Source organism: Scomber scombrus, chromosome 17, assembly GCF_963691925.1.
Source record: "Scomber scombrus chromosome 17, fScoSco1.1, whole genome shotgun sequence".
Lineage (NCBI taxonomy): Eukaryota > Metazoa > Chordata > Actinopteri > Scombriformes > Scombridae > Scomber > Scomber scombrus.
This window is the reverse complement of record NC_084986.1, coordinates 10,804,032-10,827,111: the sequence shown is the minus strand read 5'-3', so window position 1 is coordinate 10,827,111 and position 23,080 is coordinate 10,804,032. Positions and strand designations below refer to the sequence as shown.

Sequence of the window (23,080 nt, the reverse complement as noted above, 5' to 3'; positions counted from 1 at the left end):
TGTGTTTCTATGATGAACACCTACTGAATATGCGTACTTTTGAGTCATGAATAGTTATACTTTTAATAAAATGAACTCCAAATACAAGGAGCCTCTGTGTTATCTTCATTTGCATTGGTGGAGCATCAGAGTTGGTAACGTGAGGACACTGAGCTCTGTATCTGGCAAGGCTCTGTAGTAAGCGCATTGTTAACAAAGCACAAGGGCTTGCTGGTATCTACTGATTTGTAATGCATTCACAGCCTTTTATGAGACATGTGAGATGATGGAGGTGTGGTTAGATAAAACAGCTATTCTGTACTGTTATTGTGCATTTGTTAATTGTGACCTGCCGAGGGACTGCAGATGAAATCTAACTATATAAAAAACAAAACAATGAAGCTTTGTGACAAACAGGGTTGGGAATAACAAAAATAAATAAATAATTACCATTATTTAATGCAGTTTAGTGCATTTATGGCTTTAGCGTAAAAGCTGTTTTGTAATCTGTTTGTGCGTACTCTCAATGTCCTGTAGCGTTTGCCTGAGGGCAGCAGCTCAAAGAGCGAGTGTCCTGGGTGAGATGGGTTCCTGAGGATATGGCGAGCTTTACTGAAACAGCGTCATGAATTATTTACAAAATATATTAAAAAAATATGAATTTCAAAGAATTTAAAACAGCAATATATGTATTCAGTAACATGTTAAATATTGAATTTGACTATTTGTATGGACTTCTTCACAGCCAATTGACGCAAACTTTCCTCAATTAATAAATATTAATCATTTGAAGACTTACAAAATGCATTTTTGTAAAAATCTAATCATTTAGTTGTGGAGGAGTTTTGTGTGGCATTTTATGTAATGTTATGCTTTTATTCACATGATGGGTATTGAAGTACTCATTTGATATCAGTATCACTTTAAGGGTACTTGGATTGGCACTGGTACTGTAATTTTTTTAAAGATACTCAGTCAGCCCTATTCATACGTAACTTGTTTTTTTTCTCAGTAACTGTAACGGATTACAGTTACATTTATTTTGTAGTTAAACTATGTAATGCTATTAGTTAATCCCCAACACTGCTCACAAAGTAATTCACAAGATCACCAGGCAACTTTTCATCATTAAAACACATGACTGAATCACATAACCCTGGTATTCAAGTTTTGTTTCATTGGTTTCAACTTCATCTTCATCCTCCCAAAGTTCTTACTTGCAGAAGTACATTTTTTTAAGTTATGGAATAGCTTTTCAAATCTGAGAAAAATCTTCAAAAAGTTTTAAAAGATGTTTAGAGGAACATTTAACTGCTGTATTTTAACTTTTTTTCTCAATGTATTTTGTCTGTTTTTATTTGTTTCAGTCATAGTTTTCATGTATCATGTATAGATGCTGAGGCCAATGTCCCCTTCACATACACTTATTTTTCTGTTTTTATTTAGTTATTGTTGTTATTATATATATATATATACAGTCACTGCCTTCTTTATTGGGTAAAGTAAAATGATCACTTTTTCGACGATATTAACAAAAACTGACAATGTTAACTTCAAAAAGTAGAATTTATGGCAGAGCTGATGTATTGGATTGAATTAGATTGCACAGGTGTACCTAATGAAGTGGCCGGTGACTGTATAGCCTATTGTAATTATTTGGTTATTTTCTGTAATATTGTGAAATTGTATCATCTGCATTGTATATTATCTGTCATTTTTAATGTAAATGTTGAACTTGTGCTAACTAAACTAAACTACACTTAATGACACCATGTACTAATATTTTTCACATTTTTTTTTTGAAGTATTTTCCATTACTCTGCTCTTATTGTGCTTAATGGTGGTTATCTTGTCCTCTAGTTCTGTTATTGCAGGCATGGGAACTAGATGTTCATAGTAAAAAATGATGCAGTGAAAATCAACATGCCTGCACGTGAGTACGTTTTGTTCTGAGAGGTGGTTGTGTTTACTTCTTCCACCATACAGCAGAGAGGACTTGCTTAGTTTTAGCTCCGGGACATCCAAGCTATTATATAATAGGCTACACCAGAATATTATACCTCACGTCACCAGACACCCGTCGACACGTTTGATGTGCCTGTACAGGATTGTACACTTCTTAACTGCACACCGAACACAATGTCCTCTGCTTCGCCACACATTCGGCAGCGGTCACGTTTTTCAGCTGCTGGCTGCGCTAACCAATCAGGAGCCAGAAGAACGGCACAGTGGGCGAGCACAGAACCCTAAAGAATGTGACGTGTCCGCTACTCCAGACAAAGCCACGCCCCGAATTACCATATATGGGAAATGGCTAAAATGAATATCCTGTCTTTTTAAGCTTTTCGAAGCTCGGGAACAATCGCTGGTGGGTTAAACTGACGCAAACAGGTAGCTAGTGTCCCAATCTGAGTTTAGATGCTCTCGGAAGGAGAAGTAGATGGTAATAGTGGACGTGTGTTCCCACCGTGCTTCGCATGTGACCGAGCGGACAGGGGAGGGGTGGTGAGTCTCGTGGAGAGTACCGTGGGACGCAGAGTCCTAGTACAGGCCGGGCAGCAGCAGTATCAGCGGTGGCCACACCAGGAAAAACAGTCGGTACGTTTAACTAGGCACCTCGACCGGAGGCAACCCTGTTTCCCCCTTGCTTCCTAGACAGCGTCGCCGGAGCAGCACCAGCACAAAAGTAGGCATATTGTTTTTTAAATGTGTTTTGTAATTGTTGTCCACTTTGTGTCAGTAAACGCTAAAGGCTAACATTAGCTTTGCATTTAATGTTAGCGCCCAGTGTTTACTTGAATTGTTCGCATTGTTTCCCTAAATATATGTTTATGGTGGGGGTTTTTTGGCGGGGGGCGGGTTGTGCACATTCTTGAAGTGTTCAGTTGCTTTTAGCTAGGACAGAATTATTTTAAGTTCCCCCAAATGCATTATGTATGTATTATAAATACAAACATTAAACACCCTGTCATGTCCTGCAGCTTTAATGTTTCGTGGTTGTTAATAACGGGCCTATTAACTAAGTTAACGCCAACTAATAATGTTAAAGTTTATTTTTTTTAGCTAACTTAATACTTTGATATCAATATTTTGTGTAGCTACGTTATATTTTTGTTGTTTTCGTACAATGATGGCAACGCTACGCAACTCAATGGAAAATGTGGGTGGGTGTTAGATGTGCTCATTGTGAAAAATGATGACCATACTATAGGTAATATTATTGGCGTGTTCGTTACACTCGAAAACTTCAGTGCCGTCTTTGTATCTGTATAAATCTGTTATTGACATGAAAAGAGGGTTTACTCTGTGTTTTGCGTTGATTCCTAGATTTATCCTCTGATATGCTGATGTGATTGCTGTGAGAGCTTGTGGAGTCAAGGATAATGTCAGTACAACAGGAAAAGAAGATGAGCACCAAAAGGAAGGCAGAGAGCCACTCAAGGGCAGAAAACAGACCTTCCATCATGAAGTCTGGAGGCTCCCGAGCCGATTCTGAGAGAGACTCTGGATTCTCAGGTTCGATCTCGCTTTTGCCACAATTTTATGTGTTTTTAATTATAAAGATGGATTTAATGAATCCCAGTTACTCCTCTCCCTTGTCTATAGATGCAAGCTCAGAGCACCAGAGCACAATGGACACCACAGACAGTGAGCAGTCACCTCGTCCTGCAGGGGCACCACAGACTTCTGGCTCAGGGCAGCAGCCCTCTCAGTTGGCTGTGGTAGGAGGCTCCTACTCCAACCTCTCTCCAATGATCATCATGAACAATGTTCTCCTTAAGCAGGTACATGACTACTACACATCAAAACCATAAACATAAAATACTGAGTTTGACTTAATTCATTCTCTGCTTCTGCTCAGAGGTTCAACCCTCAACCGTAATTTGAGGCACTGGTATAATCAGGCTACTCCAGGAAAGCGGCCGTCTCAATTTATTGCACCTGTGTTTAAAGCTGCAGTGCTGGACGTTTTTTCCCCTCTCTGGCAGTGAAAGTAATTACAAAAACACTGACATCGTCATCCACTTACTTCATAGTCTCCACCGTAGTCGTTCAATCTCAGCAAAATTATTCATTTAATTTTTAGAATTTGATCCATTCAGTCCTTTAAATAAAAGCTGCAAGAAAAATTATTTTATCCCACTTCAAGTTAGCAGAGAGCTATCAGGAAGTTAGCTGCTTGGCTGGCTGAAGGCTCTGTGGACAGAGCATGGAATGTCAAACCTGTGTGAACTTGTTTGGCGACGGCTCGAATGTTAAGGACATTCACGTATATGAAAAAGTTCCGCACAGCAGGTCTAACTTAAGCATGTTTTCGCGGTCTAGTCACAGCTGTGACTGTATCACCGAAACAACACTGACCATTCACATAGCTTCAAGACTCCTTGATGACCAACAGCGGATAAAGTAGAAGTGGCTTAGTTACATTTATTTTTAAAATGTAGTTGGAAATAAGGTAGGGCAATCAAAAAAGATGAATGACGCTTACTTTACTTATTATTAATATTATTCAACTTTTGAAGTTTTCTGCCACAGTTTGTTCAGCAGAATTAAACTCAATGGGTTTTTTTTAAGTCTGTGTTAAACCTTTTCTGTTTTTATTTATTAGTAGCCCCATCACATGGTGGTATTTCCCCTATTAATGGGTAATTAGGGCTGGAACTAATGATTTTTTCCCCTATCGATCAATCTGTTGGTTATTTTCTCTTTTAATAGATTAGTTATCTGGTCTATACAACTGTGAACATTTATGATCACCATTTCACAAAGCTTTAGATGCAACCTTAAATGTTTTGTGTTGTCCCGACCAACATTCATAATCCAAAAATATTCAGTTTACTATCATAGAGAACTTAAAGGGGATCTATTATGATCAATTACAGCTCTATATTTTTATCTACTCCACTAGAGTAGCTTTGCATCATCTACAGTTTATCTTATAGTAGTCTTTTATGTAGCCCCTCAGTTCAGCCTCTGTCAGGAAACTTGACAGTGTTCCTCACCGAATTAGCAGAGCTTCATAAGTGGCGCTGGAAAAAGGACATATAGAGAAATCTTGTGCCATTTGTTCAGTGGATCAAGTAGAAACAATGCAGGAAAGAATGGTACAAATGGAAACAGCCACAGTGGTGATGATGTTTGAAGAGCTGCAGATGATAGGCACACCTCCAACAGGAAAAGTACTTATTTAACTTTGCCATGCTGTTTAATGGAAAAACACACACAGCGTGCCAGCATGCCACGCAGAGCCATGACTACACCCAAAACAATGGAAAAATGCTGACAGTAGAAAAAAATCAATGGAAACCAAATATTTAGAGCAGTCTGAAGCCGGTGCTTTTGGCTAACCAGGATTACTTCTGTTTACATTCACTTCATTATTTTGACACTTTGGCTACGTTTAATATGAACATCCAACATTGTAACATTATAGGACTGAAAATAAGGAAAATAGATCCCCTTTATGAAACATATCAGCTATTTCTTTTTTAAAGGCTTGAAATGATGACTCTATTATAAGAATAATTGTCAATTTATTCTATCAAGCGATTAATCGAATAATTGCAGCTCTTTATTGAATTATAACCTGTAAGCTTTGGTGTAATAACGGACAACTAAATTTTGCTCATTTATCTAGTAAAAATGTAATGTGGTCAATAAGCAATTCATTTGATGAAAATGTTTTGTCCAAATTTATGATGAGCCTGTGTCAGTGTTAAATATTAAATAGAATAAATGATGAATTCTTCCCTTTGGAAAAGTATCAGAATATTAATTGATGATGTAAATAATGGTCCTATTTGGTACTTTGTCATTTTATTTGTGGAGAGTGTTTTTTCTTTGTGTGTCAATGTAAAAAAAGAAAATGTGAAATGGGGAAACGCTCATCGTGGATATGACATTAAAAGCACTCAATGTTGGCTCTTTTGTCTTTGCAGCCTGGAGATAGTCCTCCTGCTCTGAAGCGCTGGGGCTACAGTCCCACAGTGGAAGTGGTCCGACCTGTGGTCCAGCAGCCTCAGGTTGTTTTCCTCCAGCCAGTTGTCTCTCGTCAGGCTTCACCTGCCTCCAAAGAGACATCTTCTAGACAAAGACGTCCAAAGAAGTATCTTCCAATCCTGAAATCCTACCCCAAGATTGCTCCTCATCCTGGAGACAGCTCCAGTTCCTCAGGGAGAGGAACTGCATCTTCGTCTTCTTCCACTTCCTCCTCTTCCTCCTCCTCCTCTTACTCCTCCTCTTACGCCTCCTCTTCTTCAGGGTCAGAGAGGGGTAGCAGTTTGACCTCCCACCAAAGAGAGAAGCAGAAGAGAAGTCTGTGTGGTGGTACTGTGAAGTCTGGCTCGACCACTCCCATTCTGCCTCTTACCCCCAGCACAGCATCTCCTCTGCTCCAGAGCCGACTTTCTCTGCCCACAACAGAAACCAGCTCCAGCAGTATTGCTGCCAAGGAGAGGCCTTCATCAGCTGTCAGCCAGTCAGAGTCGACCCCCTCCCTGTCTTGTACTCACACCACTAACTCCAAAAACCTGCCACTCCCTGTCCCTCAGGCAGTCACCCTACAGGACAGCTCACCAGAAGAGTTTAACCACAGCGACAGTGATCCTGATTCGAAGAGGAAGCGATTCTGCAACACTTACAACATCCTGAATAAATCTGGCTTACTAGACATCACACTCCGCACCAAGGAGCTCCTCAGGCAGAACCGACGCACCCAAACTGACCTAGACCGACTAAAAGAACAAACAGACCTCTTCCTCCAGGCTCTGCACAGTGGTGACACCAGCATTTTTGTTAAACTGCAGGCCAGACTTCAGGAGGAAGACTTGGAAAAAGAAAAGGAGAAAGCTGCTCAGACCAGTTTAAGGGAAGATTAGACCTAGACTAGTACTAGATGGTAAATCCTTTAAACTGGGATTGGGGAAAAGCAGGCCAGGTTGGGGGTTGGAGCGAAAATAGACAGATGGACTGAAAGTAATGTGCTCCACAATACACCCCCCTACCCCCCACCCCACTCCCAGACTATTTCATGCAGTGTGCTGTGGCCTACATTATGGCTGCCGTCTGCCGTAGGGCCCTGACACACCAAGCCGACCTCAAAGAATTAGAGTTGATAGACTTTTCATTGCTTCACCTCCTCTGTTGAAAGTTGCATTGTAACTCATCAATAGACTGTAGCGGGAGGCCAGTTGTCTGCCAGCGTACAGCATGTCCTGCACCTGCATGAGAGGAAATGTTTTAGTTAGCAGTCTGGCTTTTGTAATTCAGGGAACATCTTGGAAAGGGAAGCAAAGCAAACTATACTGCTGTTTTTATGGCAGTGTGTTAAAATGGTTACGTTTTATACTTAGATTATGGACTGTGACTACTGTGAGTACTTTTCTTTTTTTAAAGTTGCAGTTGTATTCTTGGCTTTGTCAGCCTGTGGTCCTAAACATGGATTTGAAAAACAAGGATAAACCACGCTAAATTAGTAAAATTACATATTTGCTTCACTGAACAGCTGGTCAGAGAGCTCTCTAATTGTCTTCACTGCAGATTCAACAAGCTTAATCGTCCAAACAGCCGCAGATATCTGCTGACGTTTCCCAGAAGTGAAAGACATTGCAGAAACTTTGGGCGACGGGCGGCTGCACGCACTGCCTGGTGGCCAACTGTTGGCTTGGTGTGTCTGGTCTTGAAGGTCAAACAAGGACAGAGTCGCAGCTCACTGTACTGCTGCGCTGAGCCTGACTCAATCACTTCCACTGAAACTGCCTCTCTTCTGCACAGAAATGTTTTGCTCATTGGCAATCAACACCTGAAAGCCCTGAGAGATTTGGATCTAAGGCATGAAGGGATAAAATAAAACTTTTTTTCCCTTTTTTTTACTGAATGCACAATACAGGCTCAAAATCCGAATGCTTGATTAAAGCTCCTAGCAGGTATTTCATCCAAAACTCATTACATCTAACGGTTTCCATCATTGCTTAATTCTGCTCTTACTGTTTTGTTTCCTGATAGATATCCAGGTCACACTCAAAGTCTTTACATGATCTAAATAGTTTCATGCAGCAGTTATGTAATATCTATGATTATGATAGGCTTATAGAAAATGTTCTCACGTCACATTGAATGTGTTCAGGGCCTCTCACCAGTCAGCATCTTTTTAAATAGACAAAATATGTGCCTAAAGTGTGTTTAGTTCCTGCTGCATTGTGAAACTTGGTGAAAGATTTGGTACAGCCTGTTGACAGTTTCCAGCTTAGCATTCCCATCCTGTTGATGGCAGCTTTAAGTGACAGTGCAAACTAGCTGAGATGTCTGAACAGCTATTCAGAGGCTTCCATGATCATTTAAAGGGTGCTTCCCATAGTTCAAAAAGTTCTCAGTGTCTTGAGTGAAAGTTGTGTCATTTGTTTTTGTATGTGTGTGTTTTTATATACAAATTGATATAATTTAAAGTGGCAATATTGTCTAATTTAAGTTTTTTGTTTACTGTTAAGTTTCTTTATGTTTTTTTTTACTGTATGCAATGATTCATTGTGTGAACTTTGTGGAGACCATTAGACAAGCATCACGTCTGTTTTCTTGATGAAGACCAGTTGTGCATCAACTTATGGCCGTCTAATTACATTCGACAAAGAAAGTCAAACAATTATGTCTAAATTAAGAACATTTGTGGAGCTTCATTAGTCACCTTTTGTACGTTTATAAATCATGGCCTTAATATTCAAGTTCAATGTAGATCACAGAACTTTACATTTGCACTAAAGTGTTCTGCGTGTAGCTCTGACATCATTTCTGAACAGAATTTAATGGCAGCTATGGTAATTTTGAGGCAGACTGCAAAAGTCATTTTTTAACTTGAAGTGCATTGTGAGGCATAAGCACACTACAAGTGTACACATACTATCTGTATAGAACAGACATTTACATGAATTTTTTGTCATGACATTGTCAGATTTTTTTTATCACTGAGTAGTTTCTTCTCATTATCAATCATGCTTGTGTATTTTACAATTATAATATTTGATGTAATAAAAAATATACTTGTGCTTATGTTGACTTAAAATGGTTCCTGAACATCTCAAATAAGGGAAACTTTATTTTCTACTTTTTGCAGTCTTAATGAGTGTGCATCAGAATGTAAATACAGTTCATTTGCACTCATGACAGTCATATTTTCTGTAGCAAAATGTTTAGAAATCTTTGTCACACAAACAATAACTCAGATGTTTGGGTTCCATACATTTATTGTGGGCAATAACATCTCATAAATATGTTTGTATGTCTTTAAAAAAAAATCTTGATCATCCTCTTTTTGACACAAAGTAAAGAGATGAAGGACGGGAGTACTCTCAGCTTTTATTGTAAACATATTTTAACAGTTATGTCTTCATCAGTCAGTATCAGCCAGCATTTTGATAATGAAGATGACACAGTAGCAGATAATGTTAATCTGTTTCAACATTAAATGCTTAAAAATGATAACTTTTCAGGTTTCAGTCGTTCCTGACCCATATCAGTGTGTTTTGGGTCATTGTCCTGCTGGAGAACCATGCTGTGTCTAATATTCAACTCTCTGGATGATAGTTTGAGGGTGAACTGAAGATGTTTGCCCCGGATGCTTTGTATCTTTTTTGGGGTTGAACGGCTCATTATCTCCCCTCCAAACACAGCACTGTTGTTGATAACTGACCAGAAAGTCCTTCAAATGGATTTTTCTATGTCCATTTAATCATAACTTCAGATGACTTGGCCACATTTATTTGGGAGAGCAACAGATTTTGTGCATAGTTGAATTTTCTAAAACAAGACAGACCTGTTGCTGTAGCGTGAAGTGACTTCTGTAGATCTACCTTCTCTTATCTTTACTCTTTCTACTGTCTTTCCATTATCATGAATATGGCTCAATCCAATGAGTGCAGTCAAACCCACTCTGTTTACACAGATGTAGATCAATTCCAGCTGTAAGAGATTGTGAGACCATATCATGTTGACATTTTAGACTTTTATACACAGCCAAGGTAAAATTCTAAGCCGAGTGTACCATGTGGTTTTAATTTAATCCAGCGGATGTTCCAAAAACCCACAATACATTTATAAGGGAACCAACAATGTGGTTTTTATGTTTATGTATGAGAATGTGACTTATGTTTTCAGAACATGTCAGTAAAAAATGTTGCAGACAGGATTTACCTGCCATGATCCACGTATGTTATACAAGTGTGTAAACCGTACAACCTCAGTTCTAAATCTTTTCAAATACTCAAATCAAAAGTTTTAAAAGCCACAGCTCATTGCACAATAATTTTAGATTCATAGAAACAGCACAGTCTTGTGAATTTCCATGAGGCTATAATGTTTGTGCTTTGTCACTGTCATAGATCCAGTTACCTGTTTGTATGCCACATATCCTTAAAGGTGCAGGATTTGTCAGTTGTTTTTGTAAACAGCATTTAAAGTTGGCCCCTCCTCCCCAACTTGACGAACAAGCTAGAGAGAGAGACAGAGTAGCCGTGGTTTTAAGCACATATAAACATGCCCCCACCTCTACACAATTCTACAGGAGGGTGCCGCCCTGCTGGATTTTGTGTGAGTGCAAAGTTTCATCATGTGTGTAGCTCAGCCTCGCCCTCCATCAAACAGACACACAGACCTGCAGCTCTTTACACATCCATGACATCCAAAAACAAATGCCAGTGTGTCTGTGCCCAGCTGTCATATGGTTCAAGATGGTAATAAATGCTGAAAAGGTCAATAATTTTTTAGATGAAAATAGCAGAACAATACGCTGGTATATTCCATCATGGTAAAGAGTTTTTCTGGTCTGCTGTCATCAGCTTTCAGTGCAGCATATTTATTTGTGAGATAGTAGCTCCCATCAGCTCACCGGAGTCTAAAGTTTGGCTTTGTTTAAACGGATCCGCCCTACTGTGGTGACTCTTGGTTCCTTGAAATGTGTTTGACTATTCATTGACTGAACTCTTATCAAACCATAGTGTCTGATACGGCTGAAACATACTACATGCTGTGTCATACATTTTTGTTGCAGTTATTGTGACATTTCCTGTGTTTTATATCCAAAAACAAGAACTTAATATTTGAAAAAAAGAATAAAGACTGCGGTTACTTGTACAGTAGCACCAGTGTGTCATTTTCTAACACTAGATTTTGAGTTTATCATCAAAAAGTAGGCAGCTTTGACTCCTCAGGGCATTTCCGTCTGCCTTCTTCTCATTTTAAAGATGCTGTAAATGTTTGTGAATGTTTTTATCAAGATGTTTTCAGCAGTGCACCAGCAGTAAAAAAAAATAATGACGATTAGCCCAAATAATTTTATTTTTTATGCTTAACAAAAAATTGTGTTGGTTAAACGTGATGGATTCATTTGGTGGAATTATGCAGGATTAATGTAGTGTTGCTTTAACTGTGTTAACTGGTAAATAAGACTGATGTTGTAATCCTCATTGCACTAAAACATCTGAGGACATAGGAGCTGTGGTGTTTAATGAGAAACTTCAGTTTTATAAATCACAGATCAATAAGATAAGATTGAGAAAGGCTTTTGTGTAAGGTGCTTTAGGGCTCTTTTTGTACATGTTAAGTTAGTGTCATTGCTTGTTTAATAAATGTAATTTCCAAAGAAAGACTTGTGGTTTCGTACTATGTTATACACCTCATCTTTATGTGTTATTTCTCCAAGTTAATTATACTGCATCTCGACCGTCCAAAGTGCCGACATCATCTCTAGTTTTCATTGTGGTAATTGTTGAAACTCGGAGAGAGACGAGAAGAAACAACAAATTGAAGTGTTTATTTTGGGAGTTTTCCACACAGTTCTTCTCATCACACTGTCAAACTGAGAAAAAGCAAACACAAATCAACTGTGAACAATATGTGGACTTTACAAACACAGGAGACAAAATTAGATTAGATTTAAACAAAATATATGTGCTTGTCATGAAAACCTGTGTTTATGTGGCGTAATTTGATTCAAAATGAGATCCTGATTGCTAATTATTGACACATGTGGTAGACACAACATTTGTTCTACCATATAAAAATACGTTAACACACAGGATAAACAGTTCAATCCCTCCAGTACACTTTCCATCAATAAAGCTTTAATTAAGAGGCCAGGTCAAATAATTTAGAGTAAAGTAGTAGTAGTAGTAGTAGTAGTAGTATTGTATACATAAAGCATATTTTCTTTCATTTTAAGGTATTTGGAGCAGGATGCTTATTTATTTATTGTAACTAAAGGGCAATAAAGCCTGAATGCAATTGTACTCATGATAGTTTAGTTTAGTTTAGTTGAGTGTAATTTAGTGTAGTTTAGTTTGCACAAACTGACAGATAATGACATAATATACAGTGCAGGGAGAGGTTGAAAACCTGAATGGACTTATTTAAAGCCTCCACCTAAAAAATGTTAAAATTTCACAATATCACAGAAAATAACATGACCGCATAAAAGTGAGAACAAACCAAATGATTACAATATGCATATAATAACAAAAATGACAAAATAAAAAAACTGAAAAATAAGTTTAAGTGTGTGTGCAACATACAGTATAGTATGGCATTTCATCCAGTATTTGACCGCTGGATGTCAGTGATGATGCAGGATCCCTGCTTGGAAAAAAAAACGCGAAGCGCTCTAATTGTCCCTGCAGATACTCCGTAGAACAAACCTGCTGCTGCTGTGTTTTGAGACAATTATCCAGCTGCTGCTCTCACCTCACACTGTAGCGCACTTACACAACAATCTGCGAGTTAAACCCATTTAATTTCACACCGCTGAGCATTTAATACTATTAAATATATCCACCGTGTGTCGTCAGTAAGTTACGACCTAGCCCCGGTGGCTAGTTTGGTAAGTGCTAACCCTGCTAGCTAATAAGTTAACCAGCCAGTCTGTCGAGTACAGACGGTGCTATCGAGGCTGACTACATTTAGTTGAACTCTTTGACCGGATAGTTAAGTTGTATCCGCAATAATACTTGCAAGGAGTCTCCTTTGGCTCGCAAAGCCAAGGCGTTAGCTTGTAGCTTTGCTGTTTTTGACATTTTTTTCGTGTGACGTTTGACCCCAGAGTCTGCGATGGTTTTGACTCTAAGATGACTGATAACTCAAGCTTATGACTGACTGAGAATCGCACATTTAGCAGGTCAAATTTGAGGTAAGTCTCGTTTTTTCTTATACCTGTAGCTTTAAGTTAATAGTAGTAATATGTGATGGTTACAGTTTGTTCCTCTGCAGCTTCCACACAGGGTGACTCATGCTTTCTGATGAGCTTGACTCCAAACCAGAGGTAAGCTTCCTGTCATTGTGCACCATCTTCATGTCGGAGGAAGTGGACTCTGTTGTGACTGTCCTGTCTTCCCCCCTGTCTGTTTTTGTTTTGCTCCTCAGCTGCTGGTGCAGTTTGTGCAGAATGCATCCATCCCTCTGGTCCAGGGTCTGGAGGACTCAGAGTCCAAACACTCCTGTCTGCCTCTGCTGGCCACAGCTGACAGCTCCCTGTGCAGCCAGCTGGAGCTCACAGGTCAGCAGCCACTCACTGCTCCAGGCTCTTGTCATGTTTATTACAGGTCAAACAACCAGCAGGAGTGCTATCCAGAGCTCACTCATTTTTATAGTCACTGCACCTGCTCCATTGTAACATTTGGTGGAGATTATGTGTAACTGTGTCTTTTTTAGATTGTTTTTACAGTGTGGGTGGGTTTATTGTTGACAGATCTCAACTCTCTGACTAGTATAACAAGCAATGGTTGGAATTTACATGGTAGAAGACAATATGTGTAATGTGTACAGATGATTCTGCAATATACAACTACTACTACTACTAGTAATAATAAAATAAAACATCTTTATCAATCTTTATTTTTATAGCACCAAAGCACAACAAAAGTCATCTCAAGGCACTTTTCAATAGACCGTATTCTTTAATTTAATTTATTTTTCTTCTTCTGCTCCTTAGCAGACATGTTTGCAAAGATACACAATTGTATGATAAGAAATCTCTGTATCTGTGTAGAGAGAGAGAGAGAGAGAGAGGGAGAGGGAGAGAGAGAGAGAACATATCATATGAAGAGAAAAACCCCTGACAGGGTAAATAAGTTTTGTAAGAGCATTCACTGAATCTTTATGTGTTACTTTTCTGCCATTCAGTTGGACTGGGCGGTAAGACATTATTTATTAGATAATATTAGAGAAAATCCACAAATCACAGAAACTTGGAATCTGGATCTACTTCAAAATGCAGAAAGTGAAAAAACATTAATGGCAAAATTATTGTTTCTTTCAAATGTACTAATTTATGATAAGATAGTGAAAATGTTCTATATCATAATGAAAAGCAGTGTTTCCCACATAATTTTGAGAGACTATGCTGGTTGGACCTCTGTCTGACCAGTCTAGAGGGGTCCAGGGGCACATTTTTAAGTCAAATGCATCATTGTGGTGCACTCTGAGAGCAAAATTAAGAGGTTATATCTATAAAACATCAACAACAATTTGTATTCTAAACAATTCTGTGCTTTAGTACAGACATGTTTGGCTCACTATGAAACTGTGGTGGCACAAATTAGACTATACTGGGCCACTAAATTCTATATAATTAATGGGAAACACTGTAAAGTAAGAGTCAAGAGTTATTGCACCTACTCATTTATAGAGAGAGCTCTTGACAGTATTTCAGCTTTGTGAATAATCTTCTTGTTTCATGAGATGTCAATTCTGCTGAGATTACGTCAGTGTTTCACTGCCTTCAATCTTCTGACTAAAGTAAAAATAATAAGTTCTGACAAAATCCACATGACCCTTAAGTGGAAATGAGGAGTATTAAAGTACATCGCCTGCTTGCTTGTGCGATTCCCTGGAAATGCTCTTTGAAAAAGTGTATTTGACAGTGCAGATAAAGCTAGTTATTAATACTTGATGTGTTTGTATATTTAAAAGTTACCCTGTGGACTTTTGTTAAAACAAGCACAGCAATGTTTATTCGGTGTATCTCATCACAATGCATCCTTGAGACTTAACAAACACATTGTCCTCCTAGTAAAACATTTGCAAAGTTATGTTAACATATTTTTCGGTACAGCTTTAATCCATGTTTGCCACATCTGATTCTACATGCAGGTCCTTAAACACTGTGACCTCATAAAACCTACCAAGCAGTCCAGCTTGTTGCTGGAATTAATTTGCAGATTAAGTGCTTAAATTTATTCAACATAAAAACTAACAAGCACTGGCTTGCTCCTCAGATGGAGGCCTGAGCCATGAGCCTGAGACTTCTCCCTCCCTGTCGGAGTTTGGGGGGGTGTCAGAGCGAAACCCTTTAGTGGTGCAGGCACACGCTCACCCACGGGCCTCACCCAGCCCCCCACCCATCCTCCATGACCTGCAACAGTCAGACAGCACTTCGTATGTCCTGCTGAACCTGGCAAAAGGTAAGAAACACTAAAACACCAACTAGTCAATCATTCACACATGCCAGAGTCTGAAATTTAAACCTACCAAGCAGATCTCACTTTCCATGTGAAACTTGAAAAGTTTTACATAGTTACAAAGTTTTACATTCAAACTTTCAGCCTGCTCTCGTTTCTGCACTTTGTGCTTCACACAGCACTTAATTTTACACACAAGACGGCGCTAAAAAGAAATGGGGTGACACATTTTCCTTTAAAAGAAAACAAATTATTTTGGCTGGAAGAAATTATCCTTGGCAGGCACGTTCTCTTGGTTCATCATCAGCCTTTGGCAGGAGAGCGAAAAAATAAATTTTGGTCTCCTGACACACACCTTTTGTGCAGTCAGCATTGCAAAAGATAGAAAAGACTTTTCAGGCCACAGAATCACTTTCTGTCCAGAATAAAGCCATATCATTAAACTCTCAGAGCGTGATGTGAAGACGATAATAAATTCAGAGTGTGACCTAAAGGGGCTCAGGCCACTGATGAGCTCCAGAACATTGTGTCGACCATGAATTTCTTACACAATGATTCTCCCTTTGCCTTTTCTTCCCTCTCAGGCATCACAGCCTCCTCAGAGTCCCTGATCTTCGCCGCAGATGGCGCCGGGGAGGATGACGATGAGGGGGTTTCATCGGGGGACTATGGGATTGATGGCAGTGCTCCCTGGTATCTGCGGGTGCAGGAGCTGGCACATGACAGCCTGATTGCCGCCACACGGGCACAGCTCGCTAGAGATGCCAAGGCCAGCCTGGACGCTAGAACTGCATGCGTCACTAACGGTACAGTCACTTTGTTGTATCAACACTAGCAAAAGTTCTTCTGAGTCAGAAAGCTGAAGTAAATTATGTTCCTCTCAGTCAAACACGATCACTAATGCATTTTGATCCGGTAGAAGATGAACAAACTTCTGTTTTTCCAATTTTTCTTTGGGCTCTCCAGATTTTTCATAAATACAATCACCAGTGTGTGGGAATTGCTGCTGATATGTAAAATACAACCAGGAGTGATGTAATATCAAGTTTGAGACTTAAAACAAACAAACAAAAAACTGAGAAAATAAAATGTAAAAATACATTTGTACAGGAAGCAGCACATTTTTTATCGGAAACTGGCATCTACTGGTCTACTTACTTCAGGCATCGAAGACAGAAAGAAGAGAAATGAGGTCAGCAATGAGATGAAAATGTAGTGTATCAGCACCGACTGAAACTGTGTTCAACACTTCTCATCGTACGTCTCTAAATCACAAAGAATTTGTAGCTTTGTCGAGATGGATCTAAAAGTCTGATGTCAGATATCCAGCGGTGCTCTAAATGCCACATTGTCATGAAATATCGATCCGTGCTCTAATACATATGGCCGTGCTGTGTCCGTGATGATTTAATGTGCATTTAGTCATGAGGCTAAGAGAGGGAGAGAGGCCCCGAGGCTGCAGTGACCAGAAAGAGAAACACAGGTTTAACTCGTACAAGAGGGAGGACAAGACAGGGAAGAGAAGTAACCGTAAAGACAAGACAACCAAGAGGAGACATGGGTCAATAAAATATAAAGATGAGAAATAAGGTTGGTTGGTTTTAAAGATGTTATACCAGCTGTGAAAAGTTGATAAATGGGTTTCCTTTGTAGAATTTGGGACACATCTCTCATATGCTTCTTACCTCAGAAAAATGTCTTAATCCGCTTCTTACTGAGTGAAAGTTATCCTTTGTCTCATCTCACAGAACAGTGCAGCTCTTTACTCTGAGTGATTTCTCTCCTGCAGCACATACAGTGCTGCCGTAGCGAGCTGTTGACCCTCAGCAGGAGTCAAGACTACATTACAACTCAGTTTAACTTCTCTCCACAGGTGACCTGTTAAAGAATTTACCCATGACATTTAAGGCTCCCTGACTCCCACCTACATCTCAGATCTCTGAACCGCTGTCTGAGCTAAATCACAGTGGCAGGTTTTTCTCTCATCTCGCCGGGTTCAAGTTCAGTTCCTTGAATCCCAGCCTGGTTCTGTTTTCCATGGTGTATGAACGTGGCTATTACAATCAAGTTAGAAAGGCTTGAATATTTCATATCTTTTCTATTTTGACCCATTGAGAAAAGCTATGTCACACAATTTTTTATTGACGCAGTATTTAAAGCTGTGTGTCTTTGATGGGGCTTCAACTAACAACTACCTTCATTTCAGTTGACCTATTTTCTTGATTCATTCTTCATTCATTCATTCTAGTTGTTTAATCAACAGTCTAATATCCAAAGAAATTCAGTTTACTATCATATATGACACAGAGAGGCTTAAAATTCTCACATTTTGAGAAGCAGTGACCAGCAGAAATGGGACATTTTTGATTAACAGTGTAAAATTTGATTATCAAAATAGTTGCTGATTAACTTTCTGTCAGTCAACTAGTCGTTGCAGTTCTGCTCATGTGACTATTTAGCCTAGTTTAAGTTCAGCTGGACTATTTAAGCACAGGTGTTCTTTTCCTTTCCTCCTCATGTTTTCTCCACTTTTGTCCTTGACCTCATATTTAACTTTAATTTCAAGTAAGAGAGGTTGGTAAAGGAAAAAGGATCCAGTCCTGGATGTGTTGGACAAGATCTCCCAACACCAAAATGGAGCATTTTACATGTAGAAGCACATTGAAAAATATTACTCTGTGCTAGTGTAAAGATCTTTAACAACTACAGCGGCCGGATTGTAACTAAAATTCCTCCATCTGAGCCGCTGTAATTTGTGGCCCCCCCACTGCTTTGCATAGGATTAGACAGGTTTCCTTCAGCAGTGCAGTATCAGTTATAGATGCATTACTGCTGGCATGCTGTCAGTAAAATCAGGCCTGTTAAAGGCTCTGAAAGCGAGGAGTCCGGGCAGGTTAAAAAGGGAGTGATTGCATTCAGCTTCAGGTTGTTCATTTGGGTCTCAGTCAGCACCTGATGATTTGCTTTTTTACAGCTGGGCTCCAGAGACCAGCCCCCGTGGCACTCCTGGATTTTCCTCATTGCCCTGCTCACTTTCCTCTTCTGGTTGCCTAGGTGACCACACACACAGCTTGCCATCAGACGGGGACAAGCGGGAGCTGCCGTTGCGGACCGGCCGCCCTGTTTCCAAGCAGATCCTCCGCTGCTCGTTTGAGGGTTGCTGCAGGACGTTCACCTGGCCGGCTCATCTCAAGTACCACCTAAAAACTCACAGGTGAGACACACACACACACACACACACACACACACACACACACACACACACACACACACACACACACACAAACAGCAGTGGAGGATAATGATTCAACAAGACGTCCCAACAAGATACCATCACCAAAACATCAATATTCATATCCAAATCCTGGCTAGTGTGGATAATTTAAATTGAAACATCATAATAATGCAAGCTTGCAACTAATACAGTGTCTGGTCATAATTATTATCATTATACCTTTTAATCATCATATGTGAAATCAAATATTAGCTGCTGAGTGATAATTCAAAGGTGTTTTATTCCTTTAAAATCTAACTGCAGCACAGATATTTGAACTATGGCCCTGTAGAAATCAGACAATGCCTCATTTAAACACAAGGCTTCTAATCCGTATGCATGAAACAGGTGCAGGTGTTTTGTGTCACGTACACCAAACCCAAATGATTCATACAGTAATAATAGTAGCATAAAAACGTTTAAACAAGTTTCTGTTCTGTTGAAGTGTCCTTGATCAAGGCAGTGTTTCACTTCCACCTCCAGGACAAAGAGCTGAAACTCTGTGTACTTGTACATCAGGAGCTCTGTTATCATCAGTGTGGGGAATCTATTTGCAGTCATCCCTGTGTGACCTCGTGGCAAATAAAACGTGCACACATGAGACACTGACTGGCTCGTTTGTTTGCCCATCTCGGCTTCTAGGAATGACCGAATGTTCAGGTGCGGCGCCGAAGGCTGCGGGAAGAGTTTCTACGTGCTGCAGAGGCTGCAGGTTCACATGAGAACTCACAACGGCGAGAAGCCCTTCATCTGCAAGGAGAAAAACTGTGGCAAGAAGTTCACCACAGCCGGAAACTTAAAGAACCACAGGCGCATACACACAGGTGGGGATGCCCGCATATAAAAAAGCCAAACACGCTGGAGGCAATAACTGACTCAGGCTGTTTGGCTCTACTCATTTAATGCTTCCTTGGTGCAGTCAAGGCTGTTGATTTGAGGAGTCAGCAGCACTGGCGCCTCCATTTCACTGCTGCCATGAGTAACAGGACTCTGTCATATTTTATTTAGGGTCGCATTAAGATTTTTGATGGCCTGTTCCACAGCCTGCTTCTTCTATCTAGGGACCAGTTAGCAAAGTATACAGTGTTTGTATTTTTCTCACAAGGCTGAAAGAACAGCTTTCTATGAGCTGTAATATCTACTTAGTGTGAAGAAGCTGTATTGCATTTTTTACGTTCTTCTGTGTCAGAAAAGGTCAGCTCGACACCTCAGGTCCCAAAAGAAACTGTGTGTGTTGGGCCATTAAAATCCCTTTGGGCACATTTACATCTGATGCGTTCAGAGTTTACTTCATTAAGTCCTTATATTGTGGAGTTTAACTGTGTGTGTGTGTGTGTGTGTGTGTGTGGCTGCTTCCAGGAGAGAAGCCTTTTCTTTGTGAAGCAGATGGTTGTGGGCGATCTTTCGCAGAGTATTCCAGTCTACGGAAACATATGCTCGTACATTCTGGTGAGTGGGACAGAGTTTACGGCTGCACAGCTGAGCATTATTTGTAATTAGTGTGTTACAGATACATTATATCAGCATGTGCTTTTAAAAAGATGACTACTGTATCAGTTCAAAGGGGAGCAGAAGGAAAATGTATCTCTTTGTGTGTGTGTGTGTGTGTTCTCCAGGTGAGAAGCCTCATCACTGCGGGATCTGTGGGAAGACTTTCTCTCAGTCCGGCAGCAGAAACGTCCACATGAGGAAGAGACACGGCGAGGAGGGGCTCAGCAGTGAAAGCAGAGAAACCGGTCTTTCTTTACACATCACATTATCTTTTTCTCACACACTGTGTGTTAGGTGGTTATGCTAATCCTTGGATTATATAGCTTCAAGCTGCCCATACATTTTAAAATGTGCATAGAGATGGTGTTGGTTAAGTTACATTTAGGAACATTTCTTGAATTATTAACAACTCCTTGTGCTTAAAAATGTATCATTAAAGTTTTTATTCTTCAAGGCCAGCAGCTAAATTGTTTTAGACTGAACATATCTCTGAAAAAGCAGAGACAGCACAACTCTGCCGCAGAAATAGGCCTGTTAGGCATCTTGTTATGGGGTCAGATTCTTCAACAAAGTATGTAATCACTTAGTTAAAATGGCACAATTATTCATTTATGTCTTTCTAATGTCCTTCGCCTCATTCTTCATGTGTTTTTGCCGTCACTGACTGAGATAAATGAGTGGACATTCAGTCAATCTGCTGCAGCTGTGTGAGATCGTTTCTGTTGTGAGTTTGTTCCTGTCACTATTCTCTGAATAAGTTTCAGTATTTCATTGAGCTGCTCACATTCCAACATATGGACTAATTGTACAAAATCTGCTTAAATTAGTTCTTTTGTGAAACAATGAAAGCAGACGCCTCATTTACTTCCTTGTCACATTTCTGTAGCAGCGGGGAAGCACCGCAGCTGAATCACCACAGAGGAAACGCTGCCAAAGCTCTAATTATAAACAGCAGATTTATTCGGGTCAGCCTCCCCGAAGGGACTGGTCTTTTGTAAAAGCAGAGCAGAGGAAGAAGCAGCTTCACAACAGAGGGGGTAGCTCTGTGTTATTTATACGTAACCGAGTTAGTGGATGAATTATTTAATTGACAGTGTAGAAATAACTACAATCCTAAAAACACATTTTCTCAAAAGGTAACGTAGAAGGCAACAGTGAGCAGATTTCAGACTTAAAACCAACTCAGCCAACATTGGACCAACATAAAGGTTGTGGATTAAGTGAAAATACATCTTTCCCTCCGTTTCATACCTCATGTGTTGGTTGAGGTGTTGTAAAACCAAGGTGACAAGATTTTTCTCGAGTTACACTCACTTAAGAACAGCTGCACGCCATGAGAGAAGTTCTCCAGTTTTCAGTGCTGTCAACTGTGTGTTATGTGTTGACAGGTGAGGCCTTAACACAAAGCAGCCTGCTGGAGGCAGACGGTGAGAACGGAGACAGTATGGTCACCATGACAACAACCGTTGAACCCATGAATCTTCATCACGCTATGCTGAGATCACCAGGTAGGCGTTATGGCACATGTGCTGCAGAGCTTAGACAATATACGGGAGATGGACAAAATAACGAACATCTGTAGCAAGCGCTCATTTATTTAAGCTCATAATATTCTGTTCATGTCAGAGGTGCTGATTCAGCCGGGTGATTCCTGAGATGGTAGTTTGTGGTGTTGCTAATGTCCCATTAAGAGTTGGAGACTGTGGACACACCAGTTAACCTGTGTTTATCATCAACTGTCAAGACTTAGAGACAATTTAAACAATGAACCTGCTACTTTATATGAGCTCCTTCTATTGTCACTGTGTAATTTGACTTGTGTTGACTTCAATACTCAATTTGACAATGATGACCAACTAAAGTAAAACACAACTTACTGGTATTCATCTTAATATGAGTGGTATTTAACTGCTTTTTATAATTGTGATATAAATCTTACAAATATAGGTTAGGGTCTGAAAATCACTGAACACGGTATTTATGCAACACAGCAAAATAAGTGAACGGATTTCAGTCAACACCTCTGACAGACTCAACAAATAAGGTGGAGACTTCTGGCACAACTTCAATCTATGGATCTAAAGGTCATGTTTCAAAACTGTACTGACTGCTTTTTTATAGGTTCTGTATTACAAGTGTCTCTACGTGTCCTTCAGTTTACCTAAATTGGCTTATCAGCACTGAAACCAAAAGTTAATAGTCAGTTTACGCCTGGAGAAACTCAATGATGAATGAATTAGAATTGTGAATTAGATGTTTCTGCCCTGAAAGAATTTCATGATTATAACCAGCTCTTAGTGTAGGTACTCACACATTTACAGGTATCTCGCTATCTGACTGCATTTTTGTTACCAGGTAGTTTCTCCTCTTTAAATTTGGTGTTTTTGTGTTCCTCCCTTCAGGCTCTGCAGACTCTGTGCTGGTTCTCTCTCAGCCACACGAGCTGGTGACCATGACGACTGAAGGACACACATACGGAGATGATGTGGTGGCGCTACTGTAGTCTGTTGTCATGAAGTCTGTCACACACTGCCAATTTTAGCAGCACTAGACTGACAGTCAGTGGACTTAAGAGAGGCATCTATGTGTAAATAGATTAATCACCAACTTTCACCCCTGTAGATATTTGTAATTAGCAGCCGACGATGGTTTTATTTTGACAAGTGTGAAATGGCAAAGTTTGTACAAGCAACCTCTTTCCTCAAGTTTTTGAAAAAAGAAATACTCCCAAAGAAATACTGAGACGGGTTTTAAAGTTTATGAAAATAATGACCACATATTATTATTGTAAACAGACGTCAGTGGTTGAAATTCAGTGATATTCTCTCTCTCTGGAAAATGAATGCCACTTATTTTTTATCCAAAACTTCAAATAGCTCTTATGATTGACTGTCAAAAT

General features: G+C 39.7%; 1 protein-coding gene across 1 annotated transcript; it reads left to right on the top strand.

Annotated features, from left to right (window-relative positions):
- The first annotated feature begins 2,317 nt into the window (after nucleotides 1-2,317).
- znf410 (zinc finger protein 410) lies at nucleotides 2,318-22,721 on the top strand. Its single transcript, XM_062437794.1, has 14 exons — nucleotides 2,318-2,665; nucleotides 3,307-3,495; nucleotides 3,586-3,764; nucleotides 5,919-6,840; nucleotides 13,245-13,279; nucleotides 13,381-13,513; nucleotides 15,234-15,419; nucleotides 16,001-16,222; nucleotides 18,471-18,630; nucleotides 19,333-19,514; nucleotides 20,050-20,139; nucleotides 20,307-20,426; nucleotides 21,570-21,689; nucleotides 22,584-22,721. The coding sequence occupies exons 2-14, from the start codon at nucleotides 3,363-3,365 to the stop codon at nucleotides 22,682-22,684; spliced, it is 2,583 nt and encodes an 860-aa protein (XP_062293778.1). The 5' UTR covers nucleotides 2,318-2,665; nucleotides 3,307-3,362; the 3' UTR covers nucleotides 22,685-22,721.
- Nucleotides 22,722-23,080: the final 359 nt, after the last annotated feature.

Coding starts and splice junctions, on each gene's coding strand:
- znf410 (XM_062437794.1), top strand. CDS start 3,363: ATGTCAGTACAACAGGAAAAGAAGATGAGCACCAAAAGGAAGGCAGAG. Junction 20,427..21,569: donor CAGTGAAAGCAGAGAAACCG/GTCTTTCTTTAC, acceptor ATGTGTTGACAG/GTGAGGCCTTAACACAAAGC. Junction 21,690..22,583: donor CGCTATGCTGAGATCACCAG/GTAGGCGTTATG, acceptor TCCTCCCTTCAG/GCTCTGCAGACTCTGTGCTG.